General features: G+C 45.6%; 2 protein-coding genes across 2 annotated transcripts in view; both read right to left on the bottom strand.

Annotated features, from left to right (window-relative positions):
• The window catches only part of LOC309569234 (tyrosinase-like), a gene marked incomplete at its 3' end in the record, with an annotated part of 306,707 nt that overhangs the window by 108,314 nt on the left and 170,991 nt on the right, over positions 1-27,402 (bottom strand). The gene's annotated exons all lie outside the window — the stretch shown is intronic.
• Positions 1,579-25,475, bottom strand: LOC309569512 (tyrosinase-like; the record flags this gene model as incomplete). The annotated part of the gene is made up of 4 exons (XM_082275378.1): positions 1,579-1,776; positions 10,890-11,031; positions 13,315-13,528; positions 24,681-25,475. 4 exons carry the CDS (start codon positions 25,473-25,475, stop codon positions 1,596-1,598), a joined length of 1,332 nt encoding a protein of 443 aa, XP_082131504.1. The 3' UTR covers positions 1,579-1,595.

Here is a 27,402-nt window from a genome sequence, read left to right as displayed (position 1 = left end):
GTTGACCACTGTACTTGAGGTGCCTACTCCAGCGATCTCCAGCTTTCCCTGGGATCAGCCAGATATCCAAGCTAGATCAATATAACTCTGCAAAAGTATACATATCTGCAATTCAGCTTTGAGTCTAGAATCACATTTTTCATGTTTATGATTTTTCACTTGAGGTGCTTCTTAACCACTTGCCGACCGCCGCACGACTATTTACTGCGGCGGTCAGCCCCTCACAGGCAGAGTGACATAGTACTACGTCGCTAGCCTGTAAGGGTCTAGGGAGCGAGCGCGCGCCCCCGGAGGCGCGCTCCCGCTTCCAAATGGTCACCGACCCCCCCGCGCATGTGACCGGTGGACTCGATCGTCCGCCGGTCACTTGCGATCGTCGGTGGAGAGGGAGAAAGGCAGGCGGCTAATGTAAACAAGCCATCTGTCATTCTCCCCAGTGTATGAATGATGATCATACGGTTCTACTATGTAGAACCGTTGATCACTGTTCATACATCTCAAGCCACAGCCAATCACAGTTAGAATCACGCCCCTAGGGACACACATAGCCCCTCCCTCTAAAAAAAAGTTAACCCCTTCACTGCCAGTGTCATTTTACAGTAACAGTGCATATGTATAGCACTGATTACTGTAGAAATGTCACTGGTAACCCCAAAAGTGTCAAAAATGTCAGTCAAGGGTCCGATCTGTCCGCCGCAATGTCGCAGTACCACAAAAAAAATCGCAGCTCGCCGCCATTACGCGTTAAAAAAAAAAACAACAAAAATGACAAAAATCTTTCCCTTTGTTAGTAAACGCAATAACTTTTGCGCAAACCAATCAAAATACGCTTATTGTGATTTTTTTTACCAAACATATGTAGCATAAAACAAATTGGCCGAAAATGTTAAAAAATTTTGATTTTTAAATTTTTTTGGGGGGGAATTTCATATAAAAAAATGTGAAAAATATTGTTATTTTTGCAAAATTGACGCTCTTTTTTTGTTTCTAGCGCATGATCAAAAAATCGCACAGGTGATCAAATACCACCAAAAGAAAGCTCTGTTTGTGGGAAAAAAAGGACGTCAAATTCGTTTGGGTACAGCGTCGCACGACTGCGCAATTGTCCGTTAAAGTCACGCAGTGCCGAATCGCAAAATAGGCCCTGGTCAGGAAGGGGGTAAAATCTTCCGGGGCTTAAGTGGTTAACACACACACACAAATTTCCAGCCTGATGAACCAGATCCCTGTCTGGTACCTTCAGGAGTAGACCAGCTTAGGACCCTGACAAGGGCCCATAGACCATTGATCAGAGAGGCTTTCCAAAAATAAACCTTGAACTCTGTCCAGCACACCTAAAGATTTCCAGAACAATTATGCGGCAAGTAAAACCAGAATTCCTGACCTCCATGCTTCTTTGGGGCCAGTGACTCAGTAGGTGTTGAAGATATTGGATCACAATGATGAATAATTAAGTAGCATTTTCAGATGCAAGAAGTCTACCAATACTGATGGCCTTTAATAATTTTTATTTATTCAGTTAAATGGTGTTATGGTTTACATAATTACATTAGAAAAACAGACCTTAATTTCATAAGACTTTCTTCAGTAGAACATTACATCCCCTTGTATTTAGAGTAGATGTATCCAAAGCGATTGGACTTTTGTAGGAGGTCTTTGTTTTTGTAACACGGGAAGTACGGAGTGCAGCACTCATTAGGACCTTGGCCTGGTTGATCATTTACAGGGTATTTGTCTGAAGTTGCATTGTGTCTGTGAAGCCATTCCTCAAAGATCCTACAAACATTTATGAATACATAAAAGGTAAGGATGTTGCAGAAAAAATCCTAATGCCAAAGATCCCCCCCTTCCTTTTTGCCAGTGGGGGATTCTGCCACAACTAATTTTCTCCTGTATTGTCCAATTATTCACCCTTTTCACTGCACACACATTCCACAACTGCCCCTCATCCTTGGCTTCCCCTGTCCCAGGCCACCTAATAATGTCTGACCCCAATCATTTCCCGATCTTCCTGAGCATTCTGGCTTGAGCAACTAACCACAAAAACTTTCATATTGGCTCTATCTCTGACCACGCTGCACTGATGTGTGGGTCGATATCTAGTAAAGGTTATCTGGGTTTCGTCTTCCTTCAGGGGTTTTATAACTGATGGAGGTGTGGTCTTGATGAGACATGTTGAGGCCACAGGTTGTCCCCTCTCTAGAGCAATGGAATGGTGCTCTGATAGCATGCTTCAATTTTGACAGCATCTTAAAGGATGTTCCTGCAGTTGGTTCCCAGTTCCAGGTCTGTCGCAACATTATCCACTATCACAGCCCTGATAAAAAGGCAAGGCAACTCCTCAGACACACGTCGGCTATACATATTACATGCAGGGCCGGTGCTTCCACTAGGCAAACTAGGCAGCCGCCTAGGGCGCATTGCCACCTAGGGGCGCAGCCATGAGTCCACACTCTCCATCATGAATGATCCTTGTGAGCTGAGGGGAGCGGCGGCCGTGGGGGAGGAAGAAGGGGCAGTGGAAGATGCCAGGTGTCTTGGGCAGTGCGGAACTACCAGGCCCTGGCTTTCCACCACTGTTAGGGGGCCCAAAGAGGCAGGAAGCGAGTCCACCAGCGTGCTGCCTGAATGATGATCCTCTTCGGCTGGAGCTGAGCGGCCTTAACCCCGGGCAGGAAGTGACTCTCTGCACTGAGCTGATGTGCAGCCGTTCATTTCCCTGGGTCGGTATTAAGCAGGGAGCTGAGGAGAGCTGAACCTGAGCCAGAGCTCGGCACTGGAGGGCGGAACCTTTACTGGAGCAGAAGCGACGAGGCACCAGAAGGGTCTGAGGAGGTTGGCGATGAAATAAGTATGGAGCTCTCTGACTGCTGCTTTTCCCTCCACCAGGAGCCAGTTGGAGCTGTGGTGAGCACTGTGGTCCCGGAGAGAAGCGTCCTGGGAGAAGGAATCAGCAGGATCACAGTGAAGGAGGGCAGAGTGCGGGCCACTCTCTTCATACCGCCCAGTGAGTGTCCCCAGAACAGAGGATCGGGGTCCCTTGGTGTTACATGGAGCATCCCTGGTATGAAAGGGAATCGGGGTCATCAGGTGTGCCATGGGGAATCAGAGTCACCAGGTGTGACATGGGGGATAGGAGTCACCGGGTGTAACGGGTTGGGGGTCACCAGGTGAGCCATGAGGAATTGGGGTCCCTGGGTGTGCCATGGGGGAATGGGGTCCCCAGATGTGACACAGAGAAACATTAGGGTCCCCAGGTGTGACATGGAGGAACATCAGGGTCCCCAGGTATGACATGGAGGAACATCAGGGTCTGACATAGAGGAACATTGGGGTCACCGGGTAGAACAGCATGACATGGAGGAACACGGGGTCCCTGGGTGTGACATGGAGGAACATTGGGGTCAGTGGGTATGACAGCATGACATGGAGGAATATTGGGGTACCAGGGTGTGACATGGAAAAACATCAGGGTCCCTGGGTGTGACATGGAGGGACATCAGGATCCCCGGGTGTGACATGGAGGAATATGGGGGTCACTAGGTAAGAGAGCATAACATGGAGGAAGCATCAGATCAGGGTCACTGGGTATGACATAGAGGAGTTTTTAACCCCTTCCCTTTTTTTTTTTCTTTTTTTGGGAGGGGGCGCAAGTTGCTGGTCTTGCCTAGGGCGTAAAATAGTCTAGCACCGGCCCTGATTACATGTGAACTAACAACTTCAACAAAACTTCATACATGTAACCATAAGTGTGATGGCCTTTTCACTGAGCACTACTCTACACTCGTCTCATGTTGGCTCTAGGACAATCACTGCAGCTCACCTTCCAAACACACCAGCCCCAATCAATCTCTCACTCACTCCACTTTCTCCACTGCAAACACATGTAGATTGAAAGAAGAACTTTAAAATGTCTCCTCAAGACAGAAAAGATAAAGGGGAAGAAAAAGAAAAAAAGGAAAAGAACTCAAATAAGAGGGAGCTGTCAATATATACATATTTATAAGAAAAAGGAAACGTAAAAGCCTGACTGAGCTCAACCTCAATTATACACTCTATATGTTGTATCCATAGATAGATATAACAGGACCCAATAATCTGACACATCTATATTAATGTAGAAATCAACTTTATTAAACACAGCTATCTAGACAATAGAAAGCCCACTATCTATATCATAAAAACCTAATTGGCCAATTATTACCTCCTTTACGACCGCCCGCCGCAGATGTACTGCCGCAGGCAGCTGCTCCTGGGCAAATCGCCGTACATGTACAGCGCTCGCTCTCGGGAGTCTAGGGGGCAAGCGCGCACCGCCGGCGGCACTCTCCCGCCCCCGCTAGTCAGCGGGGAAGCTGATGCAAGGGTCAGGTGGCTCCGATTGCCATCTGACACCCGCGATCGCTCCCCACTGAAAGAGAAGAACGGTCAGCTGTTGTAAACACAGCCGACCGTTCTTCTACCTGGGATGATCACAGAGCCCATGTGATCCTGCTATATAGGATCACATGTCTCTATGGTCATTTCAGAAGCCACGCCCCCCCCCCCCCCCACAGTTAGAATCACTCCCCTAGGTACACATTTAACCCCTTGATCACCTATACTGTTAACCCCTTCCCTGCCCGTGTCATTTTTACAGTGACGGTGCATATTTTTAGCACTGATAACTGTAGTAATGTCACTGGTACCCCCAAAAGTGTTGAAAAAGTCAGTTAGGGGTCCGATCTGTCCGCCGCAATGTCGCAGCTCCACTAAAATTGCCACTATTACTAGTAAAAAAAAAAGTGTAAATTGATTGGTTTGCGCAAAAGTTATCGCATCTACAAACTAGGGAAAAGATTTATGTCATTTTTATTTATTTTTTTATTTTTTTACTATTAATGGTGGTGATCAGCAATTTTAAGCAGGATTGCGGCGGACAGATCGGAAACGTGACTGACATTTTTGACACTTTTGCGGGGACCGGTGACATTACTACAGTAATCAGTGCTAAAAATATGCACTGTCACTGTACTAATGACACTGGCAGGGAAGGAGTTAACCCCAGGAGCGATCAAAGGGTTAAATGTGTCCCTAGGGGGTGCTTTCTAACTGTGGGGAGGGGGTAGGGGGGTGCTCTTGCTGTATGAGCACAGAGACCTGTGTTCCTAAATAAGAGGATCCCTGTGTTCATAACTGACAATGGCAAACCGCCGTTCTTTCTCAACGGGGAGCGATTGCGGGAACCTGCTGATTGGCTCCCCCTGTGGCCAAAGGGCACGGGTGCGCGCCACCGGTGGTGCGCGTGAGCCCCTGCTAGCGGTCCCGCAAACTAGGTACAGGTACATCCTTTCGCAGGACAGAGCTGACCTGCCGCAGTAAAACTACGGCGGCTGGTCGGCAAAGCAGTTAAAGGAATGGAGGAGCTAGGAGAGGAGGTGGCATTCAGCCAGCTTTGGGGACACCTCCTCTCCTACCTCCTCTATTCCTTTATAGTGTTTGTTACCCTAAAAAAAAAAAAAAGAAAACAAAAAACTGATTCTGTTCCCTTAACCACTTAAGCCCCGGAGGATTTGGCTGCTAAACGACCAGGGGGTATTTTGCGATTCGGCACTGCGTGACTTTAACGGACAATTGCGCGGTCGTGCGACGCTGTACCTAAACAAATTTGATGTCCTTTTTTTCCCACAAACAGAGCTTTCTTTTGGTGGTATTTGATCACCTGTGCGCTTTTTACTTTTTGCGCTATAAACAAAAAAAGAGCGTAAATTTTGCAAAAATAACAATATTTTTCACATTTTTTTATATGAAATTCCCCCCCAAAAAAATGTAAAAATCTAAATTTTTTAACATTTTCGGCCAATTTGTTTTATCTTACCTATGTTTGGTAAAAAAAAAATCGCAAAAAGCGTATTTTTATTGGTTTGCGCAAAAGTTATCGCGTTTAATAACAAAGGGAAAGATTTTTGTCATTTTTGTTGTTTTTTTTTTAACGCGTAATGGCGGCGATCTGTGATTTTTTTTGCGGTACTGCGACATTGCGGCGGACAGATCGGACCCTTGACTGACATTTTTGACACTTTTGGGGTTACCAGTGACATTACTACAGTAATCAGTGCTATACATATACACTGTTACTGTAAAAATACACTGGTAGTGAAGGGGTTAACTTTATTTGGGAGGGAGGGGCTGTGTGTGTCCCTAGGGGCGTGCTTTCTACTGTGATTGGCTGTGGCTTGAGGTGTAAGAACAGAGATCAACGGTTCTACATAGTAGATCCGTGTGATCAGTGTTTTTACACCGAGGAGAATGACAGGCAGCTTGTTTACACAAGCCGCCTGACTTTCTCCCTCTCCCCCGACGATCGCCGAGTGACCGGCGGACATCGGGTCCGCCAGTCACACGAGCGGGGGGGTCCGTGACTGCGCGGGAGCGCGCTCGCTCCCCAGACCCTCCCAGGCTAGTGACGTTAATTAACGTCACTCTGCCTGGCCGGGGCTGACCGCCGCAGTAAATCTACTTGCGGCGGTCGGCAAGCGGTTAAAGCATGAATAACAACGCTTGTGCTGTGTAATTTGGCCCCTTCTTTCACCTAAAAAACCTGGCTGAGGCAGCCTGGCTTTACCCTCCCCCCTGTAAGCTGACCATGGTTTATCATGGCTGCTGAGCCATAACACTGTGGTCAGTTTACATGCCTCTGTTATCCGCAGCCCTGCTCTGTCCTTTTCTATACATTTTGCATCACGATCCAAACAGTGTTGGCCACATGGGGGCGACATTATCCATATGTGGTTTGGATCTTTTTACATATCCAGAAGGTCTCTTGACGGACTTTGTATAACATGCGATTCTAACTAGTTCTGGAATATAATTCACCATAGAATCACTTTCTAAGGAATTTTCTGCAACATTCAGCCAGGAGCTCTAAAATATCATCCTACAATCGGAGGAGGCATTTGTATATAAATATTGATTTTGCTGACACATATTGTACGCCCCATTGGGGCAAATACATTTAAATATACAGTATCTCACAAAAGTGAGTACACCCCTCACATTTTTGTAAATATTTTATTCTATCTTTTCTCTATTGTGACAACAATGGAGAAATGACACTTTGCTACAATGTAAAGTAGTGAGTGTACAGCTTGTATAACAGTGTAAATTTACTGTCCCCTCAAAATAACTCAACACACAGCCATTAATGTCAAAACTTCTGGCAACAAAAGTGAGTACACCCCTAAGTGACAATGTCCAAATTGGGCCCAAATTGCCATTTTCCCTCCCCGGTGTCATGTGATTAGTTAGTGTTACAAGGTCTCAGGTGTGAATTTGGGAGCAGGTGTGTTAAATTTGGTGTTATCGCTCTCACTCTCTCATACTGGTCACTGGAAGTTCAACATGGCACCTCATGGCAAAGAACTCTCTAAAGATCTGAAAAAAATAATTGTTGCTCTACATAAAGATGGCCTAGGCTATAAGAAGATTGCCAAGACCCTGAAACTGAGCTGCCATAGGCGTGCGCACAGGGTGTGCCGGGTGTGCCTGGGCACGTCCCTAATCACCTAGGGCACATAGCATTATCGCTCTGTTTGCCAGTGAGGAGATGGGAAAGATCTCCCTCGGACCTGCTCTGCTCTATTTCACTTTGCCAGCAGGGAGAGTATTGTATCGGGGCCATGTACATGTAGGCAAACACATGCATGTGTATTTAAACTTTGGGGTACACACCCTAATGCAATAGGCTGCGCACACCTATGTGAGTTGCAGCACGGTGGCCAAGACCCACAGCGGTTTAACAGGACAGGTTCTACTTAGAACAGGCCGCGCCATTGTCAACCAAAGAAGTTAAGTGCACATGCTCAGCGTCATATCCAGAGGTTGTCTTTAGGAAATAGACGTATGAGTGCTGCCAGCATTGCTGCAGAGGTTGAAGGGGTGGGGGGTCAGCCTGTCAGTGCTCAGACCATACGCCGCACACTGCATCAAATTGGTCTGCATGGCTGTCATCCCAGAAGGAAGCCTCTTCTAAAGATGATGCACAAGAAAGCCCACAAACAGTTTGCTGAAGACAAGCAGACTAAGGACGTGGATTACTGGAGCCATGTCCTGATGAGACCAAGATAAACTTATTTGGTTCAGATGGTGTCAAGCGTGTTTTGCGGCAACCAGGTGAGGAGTACAAAGACAAGTGTGCCTTACCTATAGTCAAGCATGGTGGTGGGAGTGTCATGATCTGGGGCTGCATGAGTGCTGCCTGCACTGGGGAGCTACAGTTCATTGAGGGAACCATGAATGCCAACATGTACTGTGACATACTGAAGCAGAGCATGATCCCCTCCCTTCAGAGACTGGGACACAGGGCAGTATTCCATCATGATAACGACCCCAAACACCTCCAAGATGACCACTGCCTTGCTAAAGAAGCTGAGGGTAAAGGTGATGGACTGGCCAAGCATGTCTCCAGACCTAAACCCTATTGAGCATCTGTGGGGCATCCTCAAATAGAAGGTGGAGGAGCACAAGGTCTCTAACATCCACCAGCTCTGTGATGTTGCCATGGAGGAGTGGAAGAGGACTCCAGTGGCAACCTGTGAAGTTCTGGTGAACTCCATGCCCAAAAGGGTTAAGGCAGTGCTGGAAAACAATGGTGGCCACACAAAAAATTGACACTTTGGGCCAAATTTGGACATTTTCACTTAGGGGTGTACTCACTTTTGTTGCCAGCGGTTTAGACATTAATGGCTGTGTGTTGACTTATTTTGAGGCGACAGCAAATTTACACTGTTATACAAGCTGTACACTCACTACTTTACATTGTAGCAAAGTGTCATTTCTTCAGTGTTGTCACATGAAAAGATAGAATAAAATATTTACAAAAATTTGAGGGGTGTACTTACTTTTGTGAGATACTGTATATGTGCTAATATATTTTTGTTTTCCTTCCTTTTTTGGGAGAGGGGGTTGTTTACACAACTTCCCTTCAGCTGCCATGGTTGTGTGTATTTTTAATAATTGCTCATTTTTTGTTTTATGATATAGATAGTGGGCTTTGTATTGTCTAGATATCTGTGTTTAATAAAGTGGATTTCTACATTAATATAGATGTGTCAGATTACTGGGTCCTGTTATATATATCTATGGATACAACATATAGCACAGGCAGGGCTGCTGTTAGAAATCCTTGGGCCTTGTATAGCCTTCCTGACAGGGCCCCCACACCCCCACTCACCCCCCTGGGGTGCAGTGAAACAGCAACACTGACTGTACCCCCCACTACGCCCCAAAAATAAAAAGAGAATCCCACTTCTTGGGTCCCTCTGTTGAACTAATGGGGTCCAGGGAAATGTAATTAAATCCCTAGTAAACAAGTAGGAGTGGAGGTGTGGTCTAATAAAATCCATTTATTCATTTAGGAAGAAATGAACAATAAAGTTATCCTGCCCCCCCCCCCCCCTGCTTAGCTGATGAGGTCTGGGCCCAGTACAACAGGACCGGTTGTACTGCCTTATCAGCTGCCCTGAGCACAGGTGTCAAACACAAGGCCCGCGGGCCAAATGCGGCCCCCCAGGCCATTTCATGTGGCCCTCGAACCTATCCTGCAGCTGGGGCACCTCCCTTGTCTCAGTAGTCGGCAGCAGAGAGGAGAGAACTCCTTTGCCAGATCCAGCATTTCTCTGTGCAGCTGCAGAAAGCAGAGCCATCTTACCGAATGGGCACGCTGGGCAGTTGCCCCGGGCCCAACGTGCCCGGGGGGGCCCATCTACCCAGCCCCAGCCAAGCATTAGTCCCGATTCCCATGTGCAACCCACCACCAAACTTAGCAGGTGGTAAGCGCCTGTCGGCCCTGCACTGCTGTCAGGCCACTTGGGGCGTGGAGGGGGAGCCCACAACTGCACGAATGCCTGTCCGCCTCCACGGGAACAGGCGCACACAGGACAGTTGAGTCTGACTCCTGTCCATGTGTGTGGTCACCGGACCCAGCCCCCAACTTGGAAGCTGTCATTAGCCTGGCACTGCTGTACCAATAAATATCACCTTATAAATAATTAGCATTTTTATTCTCGTGGGTGATTGTATAGGCGGGGCCCCAGTGCACTGCATTGCCTGGGGGCCTATAAGGCTCTTAAGATGGCACTGGCAGAAAGGCTTGTCTTTTCCCAACCCCCCCCCCCTTCTCAGCAGTCAGCATATAGGAGGGCAGAACTCCTCCTACAGATTCTGCACCTCTCTGTGCAGCTGCAACACCACCTTGCCTCTGCCTCCCCTGGTTTCAGTATTCAGCAGACTCTGGAAGCTGACTACAGCCCTCCTGGTTCTCCTCCAGACCCTGCACTTCTTCCCAGATCCACCCGCATCCTCTTCCTGGCAGCAGCACAAGGTAAGGGGGTGCATTGTGATGTAAGGAAGGGTGGGTGACTCTTGACTTCTGATCAGTGGTGTATTTAGGTTTCAGTGGCCACCATTGTAGCCTATCAGTGCCCATTAGTGCAGCCTATCATATCGGCTGGTAGCAGTGTGACTGCTTTATGGGGGTGACAGACTTTGCTGCCCCCCTGCAAAGTGCCGCCCTAGGCCTGGGCCTTGTCGGCCTAGGCCAAGATACAGCACTGCTTCTGATTGTGGTTGGGCTCTTGACATCTCATGTAAGGGTGTAAGGGGACGTGGGGTGCTCTGGACAACTGATCTTACAGATACAATCGGCCATTTGAGGGCAACCATAATGCTGATGCGGCCCGCAATGAAATTGAGTTTGACACCCCTGACATATAGAGTGTATAATTGAGGTTGAGCTCAGTCAGGTTTTTATGTTTCCTTTTTCAAACACATATAGATTCCCCTGGCTCCCTTATCACCCCTCCATTAAGTTGCCCCACCTCTGATGTAAAAAATGTAGTGATAAAACTTACTTGTCAACAAAACAATGGTGCAGTACAAATATAGGATCATTGCTGGAGATTGGAACCTCAGACATCGTCCCTCCAAGGAAGTTATGGACTAAGTTATGCATGCTGGTCTGTCCCGTTATCCCATCTTTTGGATTCTTAAAGCCTACAAAGAAAGATCATCATAATACAATATTACAGTCCTCTGGTTACAATTCCTTTTCAGCTCCCGTTTCTTTCTGTATTACCTTATTATTGGGTACCACAAGCTATTGTTGAGTTGAGTTTGGCAAATTAAAACATGAAAACACCCTTCTAAACTATGGTTATTATTGCTATCTGCATTTAGAAGGGTCATGTGACATAAACCTATTAAGTCTATGATGTCCCCCCCAGGATGATTCAACCTTTCTATTTGTCCAATGGTGAACATTTTTACCATAACAGAAAGTGATTGAGAATCTAAAATTGAGGGGAAATTGTCCAATGGGAAAACTGGTTTTAGTGACAACTGTTGAAGAGGTTATTTCCTTGAGATTTTCCGCTCACTTCCTGTTGAGTCTCCAAGGCATAGAGAGGGAGAGGAATTACCAGCTCTGCCAAAAAACAATACATTGCTTTGGATACATATTAACCACTTTAGGACCGGGCCCATTTCTGACACTTGTTGTTTACAAGTTAAAAGCAGTATTTTTTGCTAGAAAATTACTTAGAACTAGTGATCGACCGATATCATTTTTTTAGTGCCGATACCGATATTTTGGTCATCAGCAGGGGCAGACTGGCAACTTTAAGTCTAGGGGACAAGCACAAACCAGAGGCCCATGGTGGAGCGACTTGGCCCCCCTCCCACTCTCCCTCTTCCCATCCTCCTCCTGACCCCCCATTCCAGGCTAAAGCCCTGCTCCAGATACTTTCTACTCACCGGCTGATTCCGGGTTCCCATCCTGGCCAGCGGGGGGCAGTTGGGGGGAGCTGGAACAGTTCAGTTGGGGCTGGCCAGGGGAGGAGAGTCTCAAGTGGGGCATGGAACCGGCCTCTGCTCAGACACAGTTTACACCATCCATGCTGGGGAGGGAGGCCTGCGCTCTGTCCTTGTCTTCATCCCGCACTCAGTAGATCAGTGGCAGAGACTTTTTACTTCTCTTCACCAGGAATCCTTTAAGCATGTCTGTGGCAGAAGCAGTGCAGCCTTTTTACAGGACATCAGAGCAGCCCAGGGGGCAATTGCCCCCCTGCCCCCAGGCCCAGTCCTCCCCTGGTCATCGGGTATCGGTATCGGCCGATATTGGCCCATATTTTCGGACATTTAAAAAAATGTTTTTTTTTTTCATTTATTCTTTTACACAGATACTATTGTGGAGGTATCTGGGGGGTCTAAAAGACCCCAAACCCCTCCTCTGCATTTAAAAGCATGTTTTGAATGCTCACATTTTTTTGAATTTGTCGCCGATTACCCGGAAGTGATGTCATGACATCACTTCCAGGTTTTTTATATGGAGACCCGATCAGAGCCTAATGCGGCTTTGATCGGGTCTTCTCTTCGGCGGCCGTGCAGGTAGGATGCCAGGGTCTCCCGGTGGGACGGGACACCCGGGCGAGCCGCGGAAGGCGGCAGGAGGGGGGGGATGTCCCCTCCTACTCCTTGTAATGACAGCCGAGCGGCTTCTCAGCCGCAACGGTTGTCATTACAAGACAGCCAACATTCTCCAAAAAAAAAATTAGAAATCACATTTTTTTAACATTTTAGGCCAATTTGTTTTCTGCTGCATATTTTTGGTAAAAAAAAAAATCGCAATAAGAGTATTTTGATTGGTTTGCGGAAAAGTTACTACTAACTACGGGAAAGATTTATGTCATTTTTTTTTTATACTAGTTATGGCGGCGATCTGCGATTTTTTGCGGGACTGCGACATTGCGGCGGACAGTTCGGACCCCTAACTGACATTTTTGATACTTTTGGGGGTACCAGTGACATTACTACAGTAATCAGTGCTAAAAAATATGCACTGTTACTGTAATAATGACACTGGCAGGGAAGGGGTTAACCCTGTGGGTGATCAAGGGGTTAAATGTGAGCCTAGGGGAGTGACTCTAACTGCGGGGGGGGGCATGGCTTCTGAAATGACCATAGAGACATGTGATCCTATATAGAAGGATCACAGGCGCTCTGTGATCATTCCAGGGAGAAGTACGGTCAGCTGTGTTTACAACACACGACCGTCCTTCTCTCTCAGCGGGGAACGATTGCGGGTGTCAGGCGACAATAGGAGCTGCCTGCCCGCTGCATCGGTTTCCCTGCTGACGATCGCCCCCTAGCTGCTAACAGGTGACCGACGTCTACCTACGTCGGTGTGCCTAAGAGAGCCACACTGCCGCAGTATATATGTGGTAAGCGGTCGGCAAGTGGTTAAGGGGAAAAAAAGAAGACAAGGTAAATGTTGCCCACCTTCTAAGACATTGCGGAAGCTTTTTTGTGCCTCTGTGTTATAGGGATAGGTGTCAAAATCTTTCCATTTCAGAGTGTCCTCTACATCTTGCAGGGTGGGTAGTCTAGGGGCACGAGGAGCAGTGCCAGGCTTCCTGTGCAGTATTTCCAACTGATTGAAGTCATCAGCAGCCAGGCAGTAAGAATCATCGTAGTTGTACCCGCTGCAAATAGACTAACAAAAAAGGAATTATGAAATTGCTTGTTATTAGAGAGAGATGAATGCTTATTTGCTGAGTTTCAAAATGACATCATCAGTACTTCCTGTTCTTCTTCCTCTGTTGCTGTTGGGGGGCAGGCATTCTTCCAGGATTGAGCAGTACTCATGTATTGATATGTAAGCAACACTCAGTCCTGAAGTGCTATGAGCCCAGCCTGTGTGATGGTGTGCCCCCTAGTTTATGTGTAATGATCAAGTGTCAATGTTTACCTAGATTTAGTGTAGTGGTGTGCCCCTTTAACCAGATTCAGTTGCAAGTCCCTTTAACTCAACTCCCTACAATCCTATGGGCTCCCAGCATCTCCTGAGCTCCTGGACACGCCCAGGTAGTATAAATTCCAGCTCCTCCCAGCTTCCTGTGCTTCAGAGAGTTCCTGCCGGATGGGACAGCAGTGGCTGGGCAAGTGAGCTGTCCCCAGGTGCTGGGTCCTCACCTGATAAGTCTGGTGTGCGGGCCACCAGCAGTGAGCACAAGAGCACAAAACATCTATCCAAGCCCCAGTCACTGGAGAGGACTCTGTTTAAGTCCATGTGGAGAAGCTGTCCAAGCAGTGGGGTGCTCTTATCTACAACCCTCAGAGCCTCCTGACCGAAGTCAGCATCAGCAGTGCCAGTGTGAAGTCTGTGCCAGCAGGAAATCCCCTCAGCTTACAGTCTGTCGAATGAACGATTAATATCTTGGAACACGTGAGATTCTTCAGCTCTCTATCCTATCAGTATACTGAACTCAGAGCACTCTGCTACCATCCAGTGGCCATTAGTAGAACTGCAGTAGAATTGTTTTCATATGTTTTATGCCTGTTTCCCCACTCCTCATGTTGCCGTTCTGTACCCCCTGTTCACATGATCTCCTGTGTAATCTAAGTTGATTTTCATTGTTAAGTAAAGTAGAAATTGCACATCACCACTGGTCTGATCATTTGGCTGATACCGTAACATAACACTAGCATGACTTGCTGAAATCAACAGCATGCACAGAATGGGTCTAAGCTCATTATAGAAGAACATACCAATGACAATGTTTTTATATAAGCAGTGTTGATGATATGTTCAAAGGTTTGAGGGAAAAACTCTGATTTTTTCTTTTTTTTTTTAATCTGCAGTGGTGCTGAAAACAAAAAAAAAAAAAAACGGTTAAAGTGGAAGTCCATCCTAATACCCTAAGTTCTCCCCTGCAATCATTAATGTGAGCAGAGTTCAGCCTTATGTGTCAAAATGAAAAAATCCAATTTTTTACCTGAATTCTGTAGTTTTCAGTGCAGTCACATGACTTCAACTCCACTTCCTGCTGAGTCCAAGAGCAGCAAGTGGGTGTGGTTACTGAAAGCCAGTGACATCACTTTCAGGGAGGAGCACTGTTCCTGTTTAGCCAGTGGGCGTATACAGAATGGGAGGAGCTGATCAGGGACATGGGGTATGACATGGCTTGCCTAGCCAGAATGCTTGACAGGCCCCTCTCCTCGTGATGAGCCAAAGCTGACCACCGAGTACTAGGTCGAGCGGCTCTCCCAAAGAGAGGGCCCCCACCAGGATCAGGGGAGGAAGGAACCTAAGGGCCACACATCCTCCCCCTAGACATCAGGGCAAGCCCGAGGACTCACACCCTCCATCCCAGTGAGAAAAAAACACACACATAGGTGAAAGGTGACAAACGTGAGGGAGAAAAATAAATGGATAAATAAATAAATGGCCGTGCACTAGCTAGGCCCTGAGCAGTGATAAGTCGAACACCCCCCTGTTCGGTTCACACCAGAACATCTGGAACAGGGGAAAAGTTCTAGCGAACATGCAAACTCCATTAAAGTCTATGGGACATGAACATGAAAAATCAAAAGTCCTAATTCTAAAGGCTTAAATGCAAGTTTTTGGCCCAAAAAAGTGTATAGGAACCGGGTACAGCCCTGGGGAACATAAATCAATGCAAAACATTTTTTTAAAACAATCATTTTTACAGGAGCAGTGATTTTAATAATGCTTAAAGTGGAATAATAAAAATGAAAAATTCCTTTAAATATCGTGCCTGGGGGGTCTACTTAATGTGCCTGTAAAGTAGTGCATTTGTGCGATGTATGAAGCCCATTGCAGCAATACTGACATTTCTAAAGGAAAATATGTCATTTAAACTTGCTCGCGGCTGTAATGTATTGTCGGCTCCCGGCAATACAGATAAAAAAAAAATGAAAAAAAACGCCAACATTAAAAAAAAAAAAAAAAAAAAGTTGTGGCGTTCCCCCCCTAAAATCCACACCAGACCCTTATCCAAGCACACAGCCTGGCTGGCCAGGATGGGGGTGGGGATGAGCGAGCGCCCCCCCCCCTCCTGAACCATACGTCGAAATTAAAACAAAAACGGCGTGGGGCCCCCACAAAATCCATACCAGACCCTTATCCGAGCACGCAGCCTGGCAGGGCAGGAAAGGGAAGGGGCAGAGCGGGCACCTCCCCCTCCTGAACTATACCAGGCCACTTGCCCTCAATATGGGGGGATGGGTACTTTGAGGCAGGGGGGGCTCTGCCCCCCCAATCCCAAATCACTTTGCCCCATGTTGATGGGGACAGGGGTCTCTTCCCCACAACCCTCGGCTGTGGTTGTGGGGGTCTGCGGGGGTAGGTTTATCAGAATCTGGAAGCCCCTTTAACAAGTGGCCCCCCAGATCCCGCCCCCCCAATGTGATTGGATATCGGGTACATTGTACCCCTACCCATTCACCAAAAAAGTGTACAAAAAAATAAAGACAAAAATAAGTTTTGGACAAGTCCTTTATTAAAAAATAAAAAAATAGTGTCCCCTAATGATCAGTCGCCAGCCCGCCCGAAAAATAGAAAAAAAAAAAGAAGCTTCTGCTTCTCCAGACGCTTCCTGCTCTATGAGCTGTTTTGAGTTTGACAGCTCTTTTATAGGGATCTGATGTCACAAGCCACCCCACATCATGTAATTTATTCACTGCACATGAGCAGTGCATTGTGGGGTAGCTCGTGATAGGCGGGCGGGATCTGGAGGCCCCCTTGTTAAAAGGGGGCTTCCAGATCCTGATAAGCCTCCCCCCCGCAGACCCCCACAATCACAGCCCAGGGTTGTCGGAAAGAGACCCCTGTCCCCATCAACATGGGGGCAAGGTGCTTTGAAGTGGGGGGGCATAGCCCCCCTTCCCCAAAGCACCCACCCCCCATGTTGAGGGCATGTGGCCTGGTATAGTTCAGGAGGGGGGGGGCGCTTGCTCACCCCCAGCCCCATCCTGGCCAGACAGGCTGTGTGCTCGGATAAGGGTCTGGTATGGATATTAGGGGGAACCCCACGCCATTTTATTTTTCAGCAATACTGGCATAAGCTGATATAAACTGAAGTGCCTATATATATATATATATATACTGTATATAAATAACTTTGTGGTATACACTGCATCTACAACAAAACTGTAAAAAGCAAAAATCTCTCTCCCTGCAATGTTTTATTAACTCTAGAATTCCACTTATAAATCACCCACTGGCCAAGGGATTTAAACCCACAACCTCACAATTGCAAGCCTGGTATTCTACCACCTATGCCACTGTCAAGCAGGCTTAGACTGGACACACTCTCCCTGCCTAACTAACTTCTATCTCACCCTACACAGTGGATGAGATAGAAGTTAGGGAGAGTGTGTTCAGCCTAAGCAGGCTTGATGGTGTTGTAGGTGGTAGAATACCAGGCTTGCAATTGTGAGGATGTGGGTCCGGTTCCACTGTTTTTTAATCAGAGGTCAGAGTCCATGATAATGCGGGAACTCGAAGTTCTTGCGAAGAAGCCCATTTGTTCGTCATTCGTCGAACTTACGTTTGACTCAAACTCGAAGCTCATCCCTAGCCCTGAGGCCTGGTAACAAAAATTGCCCCGGACTTTATCCAGAAGTCCCAGCCCTAAAAGGCGCTGTGCAAGAAAATTTTTTGGTGATATGACCACGTGCCTTTTCACATCTTGGGGTCCCAAACCCAAGTGTTACTAAGAACATCCCTAGGGTGAACACTCCCAGGGGGTGCAGACACTGCAGACTCTCTGCCTTCCCAGCCCATGGCCAGACAAGGTAGATCCGTTCAAACCAGGAGGAACTGGGACCATTCAGTTGTCCTGGGAGAATTACTCACCTGCCCATACTGCCTGTGGGTGCCCTGGTTTCTGTTGCAGCTGGTACTAGCCTTCACACTGATATAACAGATATTACACTTGATCTTAGCCGAAAGGCAGTAAAGCGAAAAACTCAGATAAGATATGAATTCTCCACCTTACCATCTGCTCATAGAATATTGGTCCCCTGATTACTCAGGATTTACAGAGATTTTTCATCAATAATTGACATGATGACAATAGTTTCATCAGCACATTTCATTCAACAGCACAACAGGTAGAAATACCATTTTTTTTTCTTAGTAGAGATGAAGAAGGTTAAAGTTAACTTTGCAACTTTTTACTATTATCCATGTTTCTGTTATGAATTTTCCTCCACTTTCTATCTGGTGAAAATGATGTCAACCCAAAGTTTCCAGAGGACATTTCTTAAACGGAACTATTGAGATAGGGTGTAGTGCTGTGCTACCTCTTCTCCTAATTTGGCAGTGTGATGCAATAAATGAATACTGATTGAATAAATAGTTTTAAAAAAAATTAAATAAAATGTGGTGGGCGTATCCCCGGAAGAAGTCACGACGCACGTGACGTAACGCGTAGGACAGTACGGAGCTGACCCAGAAGTGACATACCTGGAAGAGACACACATAAGAGATACACCGCGCTGTTTAATGCTTTTTTTAAATGTGAGTTTTCTACACTTTTATTCAATAAACCTATTGAAATACTACACCATGAGAGACCTTTGTATTTGTACCCTTACCCTAAGAGATTAACAGGTGTAGAGGACACAAGGCAAACCACGAAAGTCCCACCCACAGGACCCCTGGAGACATCTGTGTTTCCCTAAAAAACGTATACAAGAAAGTGTCAGAGATTAATAGGAGTAGCGGACACCAGGCACACCTTGAGGGCCCCATCCATAGGACCCCAGGAGACATCTATATACCCCCAAAAGGCTGTTTACAAGAAAGTGTCAGGTGAGAGGCCAACCACATAGTTAGGTGGCACCATGGGCATCGGCACGGGGGGGCAAGAGGGGGCGAGTGCCCCCCCCCCCTGGAATGTCAAGCTCCGTGCGCCGATCGCCGCCGGCTCCCTGCTCTCCCTCTCCTCTCTCCTTCTGACAGCTGCAGGGGGTGGGCTGGACTGAGGATTCCCTGCTGACATCAGTCAGGAGGGGTGAAGCTGCAGCTCGTGGAGGAGAGAGTCGGGACACACCAGCAGCGGTGACCGTGAAAAGTGAGTCAGAAGAAATAATTGACTTGCTGGCATGATAAGACACAATCAGGGGCAGTGGAGCAGGATGTAGATTTTAAGGGATTCAAGGAAAGGAAGGATGTTAACATTAGTGGGTTATGCATGCTGCACCAGGCCAGAGGCAGCACTGGAGTACAGGGGCAGAGGCCAGTGGTGGGGCACAAACATGACATGACATGACGTGGATTTTGATTTGAAGGATATAATCCTGGGGATATTGGTGCTTATGCAGGAGGAGAAACTTTGCTTGTCCACTGCACCTGCACATTTGCTGCCCCAGCCCGGCCTCAGCATACATTCACATTGGTCTGATTTGACATGCGATTTGACATGTCAAATCGCATGTCAATTTGGAGCCAATTGCCTGCAATAGAATCGGCTGAATCAGTGCAACACCGAATTTGCGGTGCCACCCAATTCCCAAAAGTAGTTTCTGTACTACTTTTGGCGATTTGTCATCAAACAGTAAGGGGAGAACAGTAAGCGTTCGCTGATCTCCCTTCCCTCCACCTGTTGGCACCTGCCTTGCCAGTCCCAGGTCTGCCAATGGGTGCATGGAGCCCAGGAAACATGGCTAAGGACCGGTGCATGTGTGTGTGGGGGGGGGGGAGGTGGCCGGCACTAACGGGGGGTGTGTGGAAGTGATCTGGTGGTCACACTGCTAATGGATTGTTTCCATATGACAGACAACACTTGGCTTGTCAGGTTTATACACAGTAAGTGAGATGCTTTCTTTTAGGCCTTGTTTTCATTCACGTATTCAGGGCAGTAAAAATGCATGGCTGAGCCACGTTTACCACCACCCAACCATTCCCCTTTATGCTGCAAAGGCACTGCCACTGTCATACATAGTACAACAGTGGTGCCAGGGGGTTTTACACACAGGCTCAATGGCTTTATCCACTGGGAGTGTGTAAAACCCTCAGCTGCCTCTGCCATACTACATACTATGGTGGCAGTGCCTTAATAGCATAAGGGAGAGTGATTGAGTTCTGGTAAACGTGGCTCAGTCATGCGATTTTACTGCCCTGGAAACGTAAATGAAAACAAGGCCTAAAAGAAAGCATCTCACTTACTGTGTATAAACCTGAAAAGCCAAGTGTTGCCTGTCATATGGAAATTATCCATTAGCAGTGTAGCCACCAGATCACTTCCACACACCCCCGTTAGTGCCGGACACCCCCCCCCCCACACACGCACACACACACACACACCTCAGCCATGTTTCCTGGGCTCCGTGCACCCATTGGCAGACCTGGGACTGGCATGGCAGGTACCAATAGATGGAGGGAAGGGAGATCAGCGAACATTCAGCGTGCATTCAATAATGTCAATAGTGTGAACATAAAAACAGATTATGGCAGCTTGATTCTTCCAATAAGCTTTTGCATCATGTTTCTCAAACCTTTGGATGCCTGCCCGTTATGTGATAATGACTAAGCCCCTCCCCTTCATGACATTGTCAAAAAGGGGCAGAGCATGGATGACCTTAAAATTACGCCCCCCCCCCCTGCAAAAAGTTCTGCGGATGCCCATGGGTGGCACCCCACAGCATATCACCTGCACTTTCTTCTACAACCCTGGTAACGTAAGAATCCACAAACTGCATGTTTTTTGGATACAAACGACCTAGATCACACAGTATCCTGGCACTAGGATACGTTCTCCACTATAGAATCACATGCAAAGATACCACTGGGAGTCAAATCCTCTTTAAGTCCACCCAGTCACGATTTTAAGACACTGAGCACTTTAGAATTATATATATATATATATATTCATCCATATATATGTAGCACCCTACAGGTAGGTGCTAGGTAAATGTATAGTGGGCCTTGTCTGCCTAACAGCAGGGCTGTGATTTATTAGTAAGGGTGTCATGGTTTCCAGATGTGCTTGCTGAAGGGTGAGTCTCCCCACTGGCTCCTGTGAGAGGCTTCTCATAGGGCGGTGGAGGAAACCCAATCAGGGGACACATCCAGGCTTGTAATGACCCCAGGAGCCAGATTGTGCTGCAAGGGATTCGGGGAGTGGGTATAAGTTTGGGGGTGGCACATAACACGATGTCTTTGGTGGGAGCAGAGTCCCAGGATGGAGAGTGTGGCTGTCTCTCCTCCTGTCTGAGGAAAGTGGATGTCTCGAGGTGTCGCCTGAGAATCCATAGAGTGCTGAGTTGAGCTGAGGGGATCCGGTGTGCCGAGAATCTGCGGAGAGAGAGGGGGGTTCAGTCCCAGCAAAGCCTACACAGGTTGTGAGTACTGATGATTGCCCCTGGGGTCTGCCAAGTTAAAGGGACCACTCCGGAAGAGGTTCTGGGATCCAGTGCCAACTAGCAGAAAGGGGGTACCTAGGTTGAGGATCCTGAAGTTACAGAGGGGGGTACATAGACAGTGAACCCCAAAAGATTCAAGGTTAAAGGGGGCACCTACTATTGGGCCCTGAATTGTACAGAGAGTGTGGCAGTTGGAATTTACAGTTCTGCAACGTACTACCTTCGAGCCAGAGCAAGGCGGGAGGGAAGTTTTCAGTGACTTGTTGCAGTATAACAGTGTCGGTGGTTCTACAATTTCACAATCTTTTGGACTTTGAGTCAAGGATTCAGCACTTCTATTAAGCTACAGAGTGTTCTCAGAGTTAGTGAGCGTTGGCTGGCGCCGGCTGGCATCAAAGAAGCGCCAACGGGCATTTTTCAGGAACCAAGTCCCAAGTGTACATAGTTGAAGCCTAAAGGGGTATCCCACTCATTCCCTTCTCCCATCCCCTTATCTACAATAAAACAACTAAAACAAGATGCCGGAGTTGTCCATGCCTCAGTCTCTACATCCAGGGCGGCAGCTCACATGGGCTGGAGAGGTAGCCGGTAACAATGGTAGACCCACATCAGGCCACAGGCCTGGAAAACCTGCTACATATATAATTGTGTATTTTGATTCTGTTGCACATTATTGGTTCAGACATTAGCTATTTTGGCTCATACTCACCTATCACCTGGTACATCCTATTTCACGAGCCACTAATTGATAGCATACCATTTGCACTTATGGAATAATTGTTTCAGCACTTCATTTTCATATTTATAGTGATTTTTTCAGTGAATACATGTTTTTTTTTTTTGCATATATGGTACATTTCATTGCACAAGTCACCTATTGATACAATACAATTTGCACTTTTGGATAAACTATTCCAGCACCTTATTAGCACATTCGCATTTTTATTAAATTTATTGTTTTATGTATTTATTCCTATCTATACTGAATTGCTTTATGGTTGATCATCAGTGATTTTAGCATTTTATAGGATTGATACGCCTACCACCTTTTCTTCTATTGATATTTATTCATATAATATATATTTATCAGTGACTTCAGCATCTGATAAGATTAATACGCCCACCACGTTTTATTTAATTTTTTTATCTACTGTATTTATTCAATCTGTATTCATTTATTGCATCACACTGTCAAATTGTGAGAAGAGGCAGCGCAGCACTACACCCTATCTCAATAGTTCTCCACTAAGTTTAAGGATAAACTTTCAGTGCTAGTCGGAGCCACAGCCTCACCACACTTATCTCTGTCTCACGCATTCATTACCCACAACAGCGCGAGAGTCCCTTTCTTCACTATTTCTTAACCTTCTTAGCGGTATTCCCAAGCGTGGCTCGGGGTTAAATTTCAGAGCCAAAAGCGGTAACCCAGAGCCACACTCGGGGTACTGCCAGGGAGAGTCGCTGGATCCTGAAAGCGGGGTTACTTACCTTGTCACCGGGATCCAGCGATGTGTCCCGGCGGCGTTTCTTCCTCCCGATCCTCTCCGTTCCCCCGGCTTCCGTCTCCTGCGACGTGACGTTCGCAGGGAGGTGGAACCAGCGGCAAATTCAAATGTAAAACACACCAAACACACTGATACCATTCAAAATAAAAAAAAAATCACATTAGTTTGCCCCCCAGTGCCCTTTCCTGCAGTTTTACTGTACTTTTTATGTATATATATATATATATATATATATATATATATATATATATATATATATATAATATATACTGTGTATATATACTGTATATATATATATATATATGTATATATATATATATATATATATATACTGTATATATATATATATACACAGAATATATATATATACACAGAATATATATATATATATATATATATATATATATATATATATATATGTATACATACTTGAACTTATTTATAGTTTTTTATTATGTTATAATTTATGATTTTGTGTTTCAAGCTTTATCATACCCGAGATGTTATAAAGAAGAACGCACAGTAAAAAAAAATGATATGTAAATAGTTGGTTTGGGCTGCTCATTCACAAGAATTACATGCAAAATAATTGTACCGCTTTCAGCAACTAAAATCCGAAAGAATCATACCGCCAGGGAGGTTAAACGGAGCCCCAGAGAGCAGGAAAAGCCGGAAGTTCTAATCCCTCCCCATTTTGACATCAAATTTCAATTTAGTTCTAGTTATAGTCTTTTGACTAAAATGCCATTTAGGTTTTAGTTGTATTTTAGTCTTTTGACTAAAATCCCATTTTAGTTTTAGTCGTATTTTAGTCACCTGCATTGTTTTAGTTTTAGTCATATTTTAGTCAACTAAAATCTCAAGTACATTTTAGTCGTCTAAAATTTAATGGGTTTAGTTAAATTGTAATGCATTATTTAAGCATTTCTTTAGAATTGCCAAACTCATTATATACTCCTGGAGTAAAAATCTAATAAACTGTTTAATTATTTTTGGTATTAAGGGTTGAACACGCACTACAGACACAGATTATAGTCTCCATTCACACTGGTACGACTTGTCAGGCGACTTGGTCAGCCTGACAAGTCGTGCACAGTCGCGTCCCATAGTGAAGTACAGGAACGGTTCTAATAGGAGCAACACAAGCCGCTCCGACTTAGAAAAAGGGTCCTGTACTACTTCGGGGCGACCTGGAGCGACTTGCATAACATTCATTTTATGAAGTCCGTGCAAGTTTCATTTTATGAAGTCCGTGCAAGTCGCTCCGAAGTCGCGGTGCACGCGACTTCACAGGTCGCCCCCGAAGTCGGAGCGATGTAGTGTGAACCGAGCCTAACCGTTGTGATATATAACGTCTTTATAAATAAAACCAAGTTTCAAAAAACAAATATATTGCTTTTTGACAAGCAGAAGTTCAACTTGGAAATGTAAAAAAACCAAAAAACTGTAAACTCTATTGACTGTATTGCCATTGCACATATTACCTGAATATATTACCAAAATTAAATATTAACCAAAAAAATAAGAAAAAAAAAATAAGAAAAGCCTTTTTCTTCATTTTCTTTTCTTTTAGCAGCTTAGTAGATGCCCCCTACATATTCTTATGTGGTAGTGCAGTGTTAATTTTGACGTCAAATTTTAATCCAGTTTTAGTCATAGTCTTTTGACTAAAATGGCATTTTAGTTTTAATCATATTTTGGCCTTTAGACTAAAATGCCATTTTAGTTTTAATTGTATTTTAGACATCTCAATTCTTTTAGTTTTAGTCGTATTTTAGTCGACTAAAATTGTATTATTTAATCGACTAAAATGTTTTAGTCGACAAAATTAACACTGCTCCCCACTCTATCCAAAACTAAAAATACAACCTTTTGGCCGCATTTACATAGTAAACATACAGTTAAAACATAACACATAAAATAAATTGTCCCCAGACTCATTATACAGTACTTTTTCCCCCCACTTACCTTCCAAAAGGCAAAATGGGAAAATTTACTGAGAAACCCTTGTGCGTTATTACCACCAAGGAAGTCATCAGTACAGATTGAGCAATTTTCCTCTCCTCGCCAGTCCCAATAAGGAAGTCCAAAATTTTCATCCCCTGTCATGAGTTGAATTTGTCTCTCCAGGAAAAGGAAGCCCAGACGATGCCAACCAGGAAAAGCTGGACCTTTATGTGCATAGTTTGTGTAAGGTTGAAAGAACCCATTCTTTAGAATTGGCTTTGTGGAGTAGTAATGGATCCAGGAAAACACATCGTAGATGGCGGCATCAACAAAGCGGTATGTGTCCTTATGATGACGGTCTCCGGTGTAGAGGATGACAAAGTCCCGACTTTTTGTGATTTTGGCCAGTGCCAAGTAACTGAAGAATCTTTTCCTTTCAAGAAAAGAAAGTTCTCGAATTTCCTTCCGCACTATGGTGTTTTTCCGGTCACATAATTCTCCGAAATGCCCGAATTTACAGTCACCGCAGTCGTAGCTGCTGTAGTTTCCAAAGCACTCGCAGGTATGTGTAAAATAATACTTTGGCCAGTCCAGGCGGTCATCATTAATTTGGGGCTCTTTGCTTTGGCTAGGTGTAACATTTGAGATAATGTCACGGCATTGGCCACGGCCTGATCTGAAGCCACAGGGGCTACCATCCTTCCAAATGGGGCAACAGGATGTGGCTTTAAGTGTCCCATCTTTGACACAGGCCCGTGGGAACTGACCCTGGACCAAATTATAGCATAGAACAAGGAAAACGCAAAAGACAATCATGGCTTGCTGCAGAAAAAATCAACTCCTGGAGAGGACAGTTGGACAACAGCTTTTAGGAACTCAAGCCTAAAAAAAAAAAAAAAAAAGAAAGAGGCTGTAAAATACAAGGACTTTTAAACACATGAAACTTTTAATAGGAAATTATCATTTACATTCAGCAAGTAGACCACAGCAAGTATCCATGCAAACAAAGGGACTTAGAGGAGTTAAGAGGCAGGGGTGTTTAGGGGCAGAATTCTGAAGGCACCAAAATTGTGTTCACGACAGGAACATTTGGGCAGAAAAAAAAAGTCAGAGGTAGCTACAGTGCCTTGCGAAAGTATTCAGCCCCCTTAAACTTTGCGACCTTTTGCCACATTTTAGGTTTCAAACATAAAGATATAAAACTGTAATTTTTTGTGAAGAATCAACAACAAGTGGGACACAATCATGAAGTGGAACGAAATTTATTGGATATTTCAAACTTTTTTAACAAATAAAAAACTGAAAAATTGGGCGTGCAAAATTATTGAGCACCTTTACTTTCAGTGCAGCAAACTCTCTCCAGAAGTTCAGTGAGGATCTCTGAATGATCCAATGTTGACCTAAATGACTAATGATGATAAATAGAATCCACCTGTGTGTAATCAAGTCTCCGTATAAATGCACCTGCACTGTGATAGTCTCAGAGGTCCGTTTAAAGCGCAGAGAGCATCATGAAGAACAAGGAACACACCAGGCAGGTCCGAGATACTGTTGTGGAGAAGTTTAACCACTTTACCACCGGAGGATTTTGCTGTCTTCCGTCCAGGCCACTTTTTGCGATTCGGCACTGTGCGACTTTAACTGACAATTGCACGGTCGTGCGACGCCGTACCCAAACGAAATTTACGTCCTTTTTTTCCCACAAACAGAGCTTTCTTTTGGTGGTATTTGATCACCTGTGCGATTTTTACTTTTTGCGCTATAAACAAAAAAATAGCGTTTATTTTGAAAAAATAACAATATTTTTCACATTTTTTTATACGAAATTCCCCCCCAAAAAAATGTAAAAATCACATTTTTTTTAAATTTTTGGCCAATTTGTTTTATGCTACCTATGTTTAGTAAAAAAAAAATCGCAATAAGCGTATTTTGATTGATTTGCGCAAAACTTATTGCGTTTACTAACTAAGGGAAAGATTTTTGTCATTTTTGGTGTTTTTTTTAACGCGTAATGGCGGTGATCTGCGATTTTTTTTGCGGGACTGCGACATTGCGGCGGACAGATCGGACCCTTGACTGACATTTTTGACACTTTTGGGGGTACCAGTGACATTTTTACAGTAATCAGTGCTATACATATGCACTGTTACTGTAAAAATGACACTGGCAGGGAAGGGGTTAATTTTATTGGAGAGGGAGGGGTTAATGTATGCCTGGTGCTTACTGACGTGTGGGGGGGGAGGTGACTGTGTGACAGAAGGACAGATCGGATGTCCAGCTATGCTGAACACTCCGATCTGTCAGTCCCTGTCACTATGGAGATCCGCCCGCTGTGTTTACACACAGCGGGCGGATCTCCAGACTCGATCCCCGACGATCGGGGCAGAGCAGCGGCAATCGCCGCTGCTCCTCCCCTGGCCCGACTCCCGCTGTGAATGAACACAGAGGGAGCGAGCCTCCGGCGGCGCGCAAGCGCCGCCCACAAGGGGCGGAGTCCAGCGACGTAGGTCTACGTCGCTGGACGGGATCGCGGCACTTTGCCGCAGTAGCCTCCATGTGAGCGGGGCTAAAGTGGTTAACGCCGGATTTGGATACAAAAAGATTTCCCAAGCTTTAAACATCCCAAGGAGCACTGTGCAAGCGATAATATTGAAATGGAAGGAGTATCAGACCACTGCAAATCTACGAAGACCTGGCCGTCCCTCTAAACTTTCAGCTCATACAAGGAGAAGACTGATCAGAG

This window comes from Pelophylax lessonae (assembly GCF_965119305.1).
Source record: "Pelophylax lessonae genome assembly, chromosome: 13".
In the NCBI taxonomy this organism is placed as follows: Eukaryota; Metazoa; Chordata; class Amphibia; order Anura; family Ranidae; genus Pelophylax; species Pelophylax lessonae.
The sequence above is the reverse complement of the archived record's forward strand: the minus strand, read 5'-3'. Positions and strand labels throughout refer to the sequence as shown.